The following is a 12,141-nucleotide window of genomic DNA, read 5'->3' as shown; positions in this document are numbered from 1 at the left end:
GGAAAATTCAAAAATCCTTTTTTCATTTTTTGGTAAAATTACTTCTTAATTTTGCTTCTTACAATGAGCAATGTATTTTAATTGAAAAACTAATAAGTTAGGCAAAGAAAAGTTAATGAACTCATTGACAAACTGCAAGCCAACTTGGAGTTAGACAAAGGAAAAAAAATACATACGGAAGCATGCTAATAAAACTATTCTGGCGCGAGGTCACAGGGTCTTCTGTAATGCAGACCAAGTGTTAATACAGATTTGGCTCAACAAGCTAAAAGGTAGGCCCAGTACCTACTAAACACACAGTTTCCAGGGAAGTTTTGACTTACATGCTTTTAGCTCTGCAGATAAGACGACGCTTAAAATACCCCCCAAAACAGATTCTAATCAACTAGAAAGGCTGTTTGTGTGCTCAGGAACATTTGCCTTATGGATGATTCTGGATTTATGAGAATTGCAAAGATGACACAAAATTTGACAATCTAAGACTGAAAGAAACTATCATCACCAGAAGATCATCTAATTAGCAGTCCACAGAAAACAAGTCTTCCAGCTCAGATTTTAACCTAATTCTTCAATCTCAGCTTCTGTCTTGATGCTTGCATTAGGAAATGCAGCAATATCTGAATATATCCATAGCCTTCAGCCTGACAGAAAAATTTAGATCACCTTGAGGACTTTTAAGTACCCATTTTCAATAGCTGATGCATGGCTGATGTGCACAAATCTGATACTTTGTTAGGTGGCTCTGTTTTCAGGTGTTTAAATTTATGATGTGCAACTTCTACAGTTCATTGGAAATCTGAGGAAAGATGAACAAATCTGTTTTATTTGTAATAAGCCAGTGATAAGTTCTCAACTAATTATATAAAATCAGAAAGTTAAATGTTCTCAATGGGGACCATGTGATGTAAATTTATTAGAGAACACAACTGTGAAATAAACCACAGAAGTATCAACCTATAGGTGGATGATTAGTAGAAACAGCTGATGAATAATCTTTGGCAGAGGTAGTTCTCTACTGAGAAGCATAATAGCTAAAACGAAGGACTGAAGGAACTGGCTTTTAAAATCATTAGTGAATGTGATCCATCTTATCAAGTTTGTACAAAAATTCATGTGATCACTGCAAACTAGTTACAAACAAGCATTTATTTAGGTATAAAAGCTGTTATTTTAGGTATAAAAGCTGTTATAGGCTCTCAGCCTCTGAGGAAATTTCACCTACTCTTACAACTCTGGTTGTCCTGAAAAAAGGATGACACTCTGAAGGCAGCAATGGAAGAATGGATTGTCATGACAGAGAGCAAATATCTTCAGAAATCTTGAGAATTATGGGAAATTCCAGAGGACTATCAAAGCAGGGTATGTTCCTTTCCTCTTTAAAACAAAATCAGATCTCTAGGACTTGGGAGCTGTACTCTCAGGATTTCATCAAGGCTCAAACTGCAACTGCACAGTTTTCATAACACCCAGATGCAAAAACTCCAGAAGAGCTCTAGTAGTTCAAAGTGATGAAGAGCTTACTTACTAAATCTGAAGTTAGATTTGGGTTAAGCTAGAGAAAACAATCTAAAAACTAAAAGTTGTTTTTTATTATTTTTTTTAACCTTAGAAGTTTAATATTAAAATTTAACCAAGAAACAAAAAGCTGGCAAACAATCTGAGTCCTTCTCTCATCTGAACTTCAAAGAAGAATATGGAAGAGGTAAAACAAGGTAAGGAAAAAAAACCAAAAAAACAAAAAAAGAGAATTTGAGAGGCTCCAAAAAATTATTTCAATGACACAATTTAATCAGTCCGTGGAGAAAAGCTCTGGATTACATGCCATTATCATTCTAATTTAGGAATGGATGATGTGCAAAAACAGACTAAGCCCGGGTGTTTCTGGTTAGTATGCTTCTGAGCTCTTACAACACAAACACCCACAAGGGAAATGAAGCCATAAGCAAGTGATTGCAGGAAAACTGCAAACGCTCAAAGAATGCCAGTCAGCACTGCTGCATTAACACTCAACATGGCAAAGATTATTCTAATGCAGAACAGGTTGCCTATTGGATACGTGCAAAAAGCCTGCACATTACAGCTGATATGTAAGTGTTTAATTAGACAACTCATTTTTATGCCAAAATACAAGAGTTCTCACAGTCCACTACATTGTGAATGCTATCTTTGCCCAATTTTAAATAGTTCTTCTTTAGAAAATTACTTGGAAAAGATATTTGAATAATTAAAATGGAGCATATAGTTGAATGGTTTACCACAGTCCACACAAAGGTGCACTCAATTAAATGTTTTCATATTTTAAGAACTGAAAAATGCTGGGATTATTCTCTGATCAGAAGAGGGTTTCACTTTTATCCGTGTGATGGTTTCAGTGGCCTTTCAAATGCAATGGAAACAAAAAGCTCTTGGTAAAAGCAGATGCTATTTTCACTGTGGTTTTGTGAAGCAATTGCTTCCAGTTGGTGAATGTGTTTATTGAAAAGCTGAGAGAAATCCCTCATTATGACTGCACAACTAGAACCTACAGGCCAACTCCTAACATAAAATGAAAATTCCATAATCACCTACATAAGTTAATGAAAATATTATTTCTTGGAAAACCAAAAAGATTCCTCAACAAATCACATTTTCTTTGGCTCAAATTAATTTGCTGATTTTGCTGGACTACTTAATAACAATACTTGCAAATTTCTCCCTCCACTGCTCTGTTTTCACAGTAAGTAAAAAAAGCATGGAGACCTCTTTCCATTTTGAAATTTAAATCACTGAACATTCTTGACAATGTAATCTCATCTCAAGCTTTGCTGAGAATTCCCCACCATGTGGTAACAGCTGCTAAGAAAGGCAGAATTGCATGCAACAAATTATTAAGTTAAGGGGTGCATGAAAAATAAAAAAAGAAGAAAAAGAATTCCCCCTTTAGTTCTCAAATATCCTCTTCTATTTGCTTATTTTACCTGCTGTCTTCCCTGTAGGTCCATAATAGCTCAGGGACAGCTGGATTCCATTTTCTAACGTGGCTGAAAAAGATCCAAACTTGCTCACAGCTTTCTTTTTATTTTTAATTTTTCCTTAAAAAAAAAAAATCAGAATTTTAATGATAGCAACGCACTGCAGAACCATCTGACTTGCAAACAAATGACTGATTTGAACAGTGCCACATTAATCTGGATGACTAACCTGTAAAACAAATTAATATAGAGCAAGGAAAAAGTGGCTAGCATCTGTTGTCCTGCACTATGCTTATGTCTACGCTTTAATAAGATTTCTGCATGATGCTTAAGTCAGCAAACTGGATTACTATTTAACCTTTTGTTTTTTAATGACTGAGTCTCACTCTGATCTCAGATACAAAGAGTTGTCTCACCCTATAAGCTGTCTTTCCAAATAACACAGTTTTCAAGGGTAAGAACAGAATGGAGCATCCCTCTTTACCATCTTCTTCATCTTCTGACTCAGAAGGTTCAAAGACTATTTCTGCTCCAGCAAGCTGGGGCAGTACTAGATCTGCATGTTTCCAAGACTCCCTCAAGGATTTCAGCTGGAAGACTGGTCACTGAAAAAAATATTTCTGCATCTTCTCTGGACTTCTCATTTGGTCAGTAAATTGTAAAACATAGTAGTGACCAGAGAAGTACACATTCATTCTACTTTGTTTTTTTGGACGAGTGGTGCAAATAGCTGAACGTTTCACTTACACCTCACATTCACAGACATCCTGATATCTTTATAATTCTGAATGATGCCTAATAACATACATTCTTGTATACATTCTTCATTTGAAAGAATGCATCTATTCACAGCAGCACTGATCTTATTTACTCTTTGCAATTAGGGTTTACATCTGACTACTAAATACATCAAACTATTAATTTTTTTTTAATGAGTGATGTCAACCCACTAACCTGGTGCAGTTTTCTGTTCTTCGTTGTTTTCATGCACTTCAATTTCTGTTAAGTTTTTCTTGGGGTCTGTGATATGAATGAAGAAGTTGTGATTGTCCTTTACCACTTTCACCTTTACCAAAGTTAGGCCTACAAAGCAATGGAATACTGTTAGGCTTCAGTACTGATTTCTGTCCCCCAGAAAAGCCTGCACCTGCAACTGTAAGTCATACAAAAATAAAATTATACCCACAAAAAGAAGTGGGCCCAATTTCTTACTATTAGGCAAAGACGACCAAATTAAGTTTATCTGAATTTAGATTATCTTACTAAACGTATAGAAAACTTTCTGACAGTTACAACCAATAGACTGTGGAACAACCCTGTTACTTACACTGGACAATTGACTGGGATATGAATTCATGGAATACATTGCATTGGCTGCCACTGAACAACTCTATTTTTTTAATACTTTATGAATTTTTTAACCTACTACAGAAAAACTTAAACTTCAGCGGCAATAAAATCTAACATGGAATTACATGGTACTGTCACAGTATCTTTAACAGAATTTCTACTACTGAAATGCAAAAAAGCATTTATGGATAAAGGAAACTTTGTCATCAGCTATTAGTGAGACAAAGCAAAGCGCAAAGTGTAAAATAATCACCTTTTACAAACTCTATCTTCTCTACTTGAATCTGCCCTCCATCAGATGGGAAAAGATAGTGATTGATTCCAGATACTTGAATGAGATTCTCCCCCATGTTGTAACCAAGAAACTGAAAAAATGCAAGTTTTAGACTGCGGGTAAATGAGAAAGGCAAAAGTTGTAAAAGGCAAAAGCTGTGAAGTAGGGTTAGGGTAATCACACTAACATTGCTCGGATCAGTATTTCTTGTTCAGAGATCTAATTGTGACTTTAACAAATATATGGCATGTTACTCTTATACCTGAGTAATATATCACTTTCTAACTGAAGTAGCTTGTTTCACATGAGTGTAGAATCTAGTTATTCAGTTGTACATAGCCACCGTGGGAACTAAAAAGTAGCAAGTAGTCTGGTGGCTTAATAAATAAAAGAGAGAAAGAAAAATTCTGGCTAAATACAAAGAGATAAAATACAAAGTACAATGCCATGAGATTTGTATGTCCAAACCAAATCTGATAAGGATTCTGATTTCCAGCCCTGGATTTTGGAATTCAGACATGGAATGTACTGTTAGGCAAGTTCAGATCAGAAATTTACATAGTTATGATTTTGTAGGGTGTACTCAAGCAAGCTCAGACTAAAGTATACTGACTTAAGGAGGTCACTTTATCTGCAGTACATAACCACTGTTTATATCTAGGAAATAGAATTCTGTGCCATAAAGGGACTCTAAGCTTCCTTATTTACATTCCTAAATTTCAAAGAGATGAAAGTAATGAAAATAGGAGAACTACTTTCATGAATCTGAATCTTCTGTTTTTGTAGATTAATGTCCAGCAAATTTCAAGGAGAAGTGGGATATTATCTATAACTGTCATTTCCCAGTTCTGCAACAATAAATTGCTTTTGGAATATCTAGTCTAATACTTGTTTTGCAGGTCTATAGTTTCTTGGTGTATAGTGAAAAGAAAACTCTGCAATGACAGTCTTGGATGTAAGGCTTACTCTGCAAATAAAATCTAGTGCAAACTGCCTAAAAATGGTTTGGATACTATTGGTAAAGAGTTCCCTCAGTAAGATATCTCTCTCTGTTAGTGTAACAGACAGAATAGCTTGTATTATGGCACTCCAAGGACATGAATTTTGAAACAGGAAATGGAAGAAACAGTAGATTCCTTTTATTTGATTTCCAATGTGTATAGCCAAAACTTCAGCCAGGTCTAGCAGTCCCCAGATAAATGAATTGGAACAGGTCTTCCTACCCTTCCTACCCTCTCCCATAAATGACACTTCTTTAGGCAAAATTCATCCTATGAAAATACTAACCAGGAAAACAAAACCAATATCAAAAATATCAAAATATCAAGTGTTTATGTCATATACATTTAAAAACATCCAAGTTAATTAAATAGCCTTAAATAACAGAAGCTGCATTTCAAAACTTTTAGGAAGCAATCTGATGCAAAAATGATAGAATTGAACAGGACCTAGCTATGATTAATTAGTCCTGCACTTCAGTTTCATAAAGGATTATAGCTTTGCTAATCTTGGCTATATATAAATAGCTGACAATCTCCTAATGTGGTACAATAATATCACTCTTTACCTTATAAATTTTCTCAGAATGTGTTTCTGGGATGCTGAGATCCTCCTCAGGTTCAGGCACTTTTGCTGGCTCACCCTTAAGCTTCTCTTTGGAAGATTTCTTATTGGAACCTTCACTTTCTTCACATATTGCTGTCTCTTGTCTTTTCATTTTACCACTCAAATTTTCTCTCTTTGCTTCTTTCTCTTCCTTAAGTCGTTCTTCCTCTAGTAATTTATTCTGCTTCTCTTTACTAGCCTAAATGATAATCAGGAGTTCAAGTTACTTCCTAATCCATGATATTTTATATGTGAAAATTTTATGAGTAAACAAACTCAAAATAACATAGATTCCTTTGGTCTTCTAAGTTAATAATAATTTTAAAACTTGCCTACAGTTTCACAATATTGCATACTATAATCTGCATAAAATTACTGACACACTCAATTCACAGGATCAGTCATTCTTGACCAAAAGAGTTGTACCAGATGATAATTTGTATCCCACACACTCAGTCATAGGGAATTATTGATTTTATAGTTCACTTTTCCACAATGTTTATCACCATATCAGAACAAATTACTGACTGAATTTATTCCCAAAATGTGATATAAAATTGTTTTACCTTTTACAGAAAGAGGAAAGAGCTATTAAGACCAGAATTATTAACCTGTATTAAGACAACAACATTAGGCATTTGACATTTTCCAGGTTAGCATTTTATGTTCTAAGCACACTAATGCACTAACATTATCATGAAAGAAACAGTAAGCATTCACAATTACAAGTTAGGCCAAGTTGAGTACCCAGGAATTGGTTAAAGCCATTTCATGAGATAGATACACTATGACTGTCTAAAAGAACCAAGAGAGTGCAGCATCAGTTAAGCTAGATCTACCGAGTATAACGGATAGTGCAAGTATGCATAAGTCTCCATAAGAATGAAAGCATGCCTTTCTGGCAAATCAGTGTTAATTAAACCCTTTTCAGAACCATACACCTTCTTGCCATACCTTAAGAGAACCTTCTCTAATAAAAGGTCTTCTTTCATTGATGGACTGAGATTCTAGAACGGTGTCCATTATGCTCTCTGGTCTTGATGTGCTGTCTTTGAGAAAAAGAGGAGGAATAACTGTGATCATAAATATGTGAAAATTGAACAACTGTAAAAAAAAAAAAGTTCAAAAATGAAAATAAAAATGGTATGAGTAAACAAAATAAAATACACATTGGTAAATAGTAAAATATACAAGTATAAGAGCAGAATGAAGTCAATGTTAAATATTTTTAGACATAATACGCTACTCAGATTAGAAGAAATTTATCTCACAACTAGTATTAATTGGCATTCATAATTGGGGGCCATATGTTCCTTTGGCTGTTTTGGGTGAACAGTCTTTATGGTGTTTCCTCTTAGCTTCATGTGCTCTCCCAACCACCCTGCTGGCAGAGCAGTGTGAGAAGCAGAAAAACACTTCGTGCAAGCACTGCTGAGTAACACCTGAAACACCGGGATACTGTCAATGTTATTTTCCTCCTAAATACAAAACACATCACTGTATCAGTCACTACCAAAGAAAATTAGCTCTAATTAAGCCAAAACTGGGAGAGCTACATGGGTGCAACATAAGATTCTAAAATCATAAATGTCCTTTTGGTTCTCAAGCATTCAGAAGCATTAAGCTAGTTAAGGAATGGCAATCCGACTTTTGTAAATGGTAATCTTTAGTGCTAGAAAGTTTCAAAGTAAATTCTCAAAGAAAGTTAGTAAAGTAAAGGCTACAGAACAAATAATTTTAAATTCCACTTAAATACACACATTGAAAATTTGGACAAAAGCTCTCTTTTTTGTCAATATTTGTGTTAAAAATTTTGTTGCCTGCTCAAAATTTACTGCGTAAGCTGCTTACTATTTTTGATATTCAAAATGCTGCTTGTAGTTAAAGTTCGCTTTGCAGTCTAGTTAATTCCAGTTTCCAGTTTTAGTTTCTAGTCTGCAGCTTCTGACTTCCAGCTTTTATCCTGCTTTTTCAAAAAAGTTGTCGATTTCAATTGCTGTTTGTCTCTTCATATTCACATATGTCACGTGACAGAGATTTCATAGTTGTATGTAGTCTTTCAAGTAACTCCATTAAATAAAAACAGATCCTGAAAGTGTGTATTTATATTAAGGGACTCAAGTTTGCAAAATGAAGGATGATGCAGAGTATTTAAGTAAATATACTTAATTTCAAAAGATGCTTATGTATATACAGATGACAAGACATGCTTGTCCTACTAAAAATACATGGGATTTTACTATGAACAGATTTGGGTCTCAGCTCTTACCATTAAGAACGAATTTTCTAGGATAAAACAGAAAGATACCCACTTGTAGCTTTTATAGATAAGCCAGGCTTTTTGACAGCACAATCAAAAAATTCAGATGGTCCTTCTGTCATACCTTCTCCCTGCTTAAGAGCCTTTATTTCTCTAGCCATCCTCTTCTCTTGATATTTGACTTCTTCTTCTTTAACCCAATCTTCAATTGAGTTGGCTACCAGCTCAAGATAGTTCCTGAAAAACATAACATTTATCTATTTACAATAATACAATTTTCACTAAGATGATTTCAGATAGGAAAAATTCACTCAGCTTCACTCAGACACTGGTATTTATGCCTGAATGATACTTGTTTAAAATAACTGATGTTCGGGATTTGGGTTCTCCTGACTGCAAAGAAATAGTAGAAACTTGTCTTCCAAAGAACATCTGCCATCAAACAAAATCCAGACATCCAGAAAACAGACATTCAGACCAATTTTATTTATTTTCTTAGTCGCTCTTGATTTATATTGCCTTTTAAAATACACTTTTTTTTGTTCGTTTGACAGCTACGGAGGTGTTATTTTACTTAGTTTCTAGCACTCTGCTTATTTTCTAGCTCTTTTCTATCAATATGACAAGGAAAGACATTTGGAAATTATCATCCAAATTCAGATTAGAGAATCAGTGCACTGTAGCCTGTCATAAATTAAGAATATTGGTAAATAATAGTGTGAGTCAGCACTGAATGATAAACTGATGCAGAGTTTGCATTATTTTGTCTTCCAGTGGTATCTGAAACTACTAAACAGTTTACTGTGCATGACTGCTTTCAAGGCAAGATAAAAGCTAAAAATTGCACATGCAGTTATTCCTCAATCTCTTGTTTGGAGCATTACCATAATTCATCAAGTATAAAAGTAAAAGAAGCATGCATAGAAGTCATTTTATCTTCATAATTTTTTTCACTCAAGAGTTCAAGATGCTTCCACTGTATTCTAAAGCCATGGCAGTATCCACAGATTTTGGTTGTGAACACAGAACAAGCAATTTTTGACCTCATGATGGTTTCAAATTTATTACTGTAGCATTACCCTCTATGTCAAAGAGACTTAATATGTAAGCTGTGTACATAGGCTGGATATATACACAGCTTATATACAGCTTGAAGATATACTAGTCTGACCTATTTCCTGCAGTGTGCATACAGCCTGCTTTGAGATACCTGCATAGAGAAACTGTTTGTCATGTATTCAGCAGGGACAAGGCAACTCTGCTTTTATTTGAATCAAAGAATACAAGTTAGAAAAACAGAGGTGCTGAAAATCAAATGCAAAGCTAAGCTAGACCTAGAGTTGCCAGTACTGGAATAACTTGAAGATGAATATATGTTATAAATAAAAATGAGATTATTCGCATGGAAAGTATTTTAGGGCAACGAAACAGTCATTCAAAGTCAAAAATACATATTCTATTAATATGTATTCTGATGTCACTACTGCCAATGTCTGACTCAGAATCATTTCTCAGAAATAATTATTTTTTCCAGTAACTTGTGCAATGTGCTTACTATGAAACAGTAAACAAATGTCATTAAGATTCACTTTCAGCAAAAGAATAGTTACGACAATGTTGAAATCAACTTGGCATTCTGATAGAGTGGTCACTTCTAAACAGAAATGAAGGGTTTTTACACACGTACCACTGAGCCCATGCCTTTGGACCCAGTTAGTCCATAGAATCCACTGGATTTCAGAGGCATTCTCATACTGCCTGACCAATTGTGCCTGAAGGATACAATTCTTGCATTTTTTGGATGTTTTACACGAACTATAGGATTTCATAGCCATGGAGAAGAAGGAGAAGTAACTGAGATCTCCAGGAGCAAAACCAACTCCAAATCAAGCTGCTGCAACACAAAATTTGATTCCCTTCTGTATGAGAATTTGCCATAAAAGGAACTACTTGAAATCCACTGACTAGCAGTAATTTCTCAAGTATGCAGGTAAAAGAACTATATCCCAGAGAGCAACTATGGAACAACCCTACAAAGCAGGTATCTGGTTTGTAAGATATCACAACAAAGAAGTAACAAGTAAACACACATGGAGAAAATCCATAACAGAGAGACAGTCAAATACCTCCCCTGTGCTGAAAGTGTGACTCCTAAATATAACCCCCAAATGAGAATGACAGTAATTTTAATAAAAGGAAAATTAATCCATAGTTACATCAGAGGCCAATATTTCATAGAAAAGTAAAGTGCCACAAGCAATACAACTACGTTAGTAAGCAGGTTAGCAAGTAGAGTTTCTGAATGTGTGTATGGCAACTCAGCAAGACTGGAATCCAAGAGAGGCTACAGCTTGAAGTGCTCCAGGTATTTAAAGACTGACTTCCAAAGAAGTGTTAGGTTGCTTGGAAACATACGCTAGCAAATATTTGTGATTACTTTGTCTGGAAATCTGACATGATCTTTAGCAAAAAGGTTGAGTAAGGTCAGAAAATGTGGTAATTACTTTGCAGAGAAAAGGCAGGTACAGATGCTACATAACAGAACTAAACAAGAGCCTACAGCTCTTCATAGATACTAAATAGCAGACAGAGAGCACAGAGTATTTCCCCAAAAGAAGAGTAAAATCAAACCTTTCAGTTAGCTTTCATTCTAGCTTCTTTAGGAATGCCTTTCTGCTTTATAGAACCTTTATAGAAATAGAACTCCAAGAAATGTCAGTGAACAAAGCTGGCATGCCCTACCAAGAAGTTGTATTTAATGTTCAAGTCTTGTTTCCAGTGTATCTGGAAGAATAATAATGAGTAAACATATAGCTAGCACAGCCTCAGCAAAACTAGTTTGTCTGCCAAAGAGTGTGCATTACTCCTTCTTTGGATGTAAAATCATTATCTTTTGTTTTGAAGGTTTCAAGAGCTCTTCTCATTTTGCAGTTGGCCTTGAATTGACTATTTCGATACTGTGTTGAGGTGAGCTGCCAAACTGTTTCAGGAATTGTTAGAAGAGTTGTTTCAAGTCTAATTGCTTCCTGAGGAAGTCTGGTTCCACATATTTGCTCCTACAGGTAACACTACAGCAGGTCCTCAGGATAAATCAATGCTGATCACAACAAACTGAGATGGATTCACAAAGATTTCCCTAAGAGCAAAAACAGTACAAAGTATGTCTTCTGGAAGGCACACTTCACCTACTTAGCATTAAAACCTGTTTAAATCTGTTGGTATCAACAAAAATTTACATTGAAAGAGTCCAGTATTCTGATAAATAGAATAGGTTCCTCAGATAGTGATGCTTACTGATAGACTTGCAGAAAACAAACAAACAAACCAGTTTGTCCACTGATAAGTTACTTTTAACTTTATTTGATGAATCAGATTTAAATAACTAACGGAGAACCACTTTGTTATGGTTAAAGCTAGCTCAGATGTCTCTCCATAGCATTATTGCTTCTTAACATGCCAGTACATGGACACATATTCTACATTTGATCAACAAACTGGAATAGCAGTTGGATTCATATAATCTATACTGCCCATCAGCAGTGCAAAAAAGTACCAAAATAAATACATCCACTGGAAAAAGCTCTAATAGTAGCACATTTATACTTCTTACTGATGAGCAGATAGTGACAATTAAGAAGAATGTGTTATTCCAAGAAAAAAAAAAAAAAAATCCTACTACTAATAAAAGGCTTCTAGCTTTT

At 35.0% G+C, this 12,141-nt stretch overlaps 1 protein-coding gene across 1 annotated transcript in view; it reads right to left on the bottom strand.

The window, feature by feature from the left end:
- The window catches only part of SPAG17 (sperm associated antigen 17), a 90,362-nt gene that overhangs the window by 36,987 nt on the left and 41,234 nt on the right, over positions 1–12,141 (bottom strand). The window contains exons 18-23 of the mRNA XM_052702933.1: positions 8,565–8,677; positions 7,135–7,229; positions 6,143–6,379; positions 4,555–4,666; positions 3,906–4,034; positions 2,958–3,071 (exon numbers count right to left, since the gene is read on the bottom strand). Of these exons, the coding sequence (XP_052558893.1) occupies positions 2,958–3,071; positions 3,906–4,034; positions 4,555–4,666; positions 6,143–6,379; positions 7,135–7,229; positions 8,565–8,677 (800 nt within the window). The remainder of the gene's footprint in view (positions 1–2,957; positions 3,072–3,905; positions 4,035–4,554; positions 4,667–6,142; positions 6,380–7,134; positions 7,230–8,564; positions 8,678–12,141) is intronic.

This window comes from Tympanuchus pallidicinctus, unplaced genomic scaffold, assembly GCF_026119805.1.
Source record: "Tympanuchus pallidicinctus isolate F22 unplaced genomic scaffold, pur_lepc_1.0 scaffold10, whole genome shotgun sequence".
Classification (NCBI taxonomy): Eukaryota; Metazoa; Chordata; class Aves; order Galliformes; family Phasianidae; genus Tympanuchus; species Tympanuchus pallidicinctus.
The sequence above is the reverse complement of the archived record's forward strand: the minus strand, read 5'-3'. Positions and strand labels throughout refer to the sequence as shown.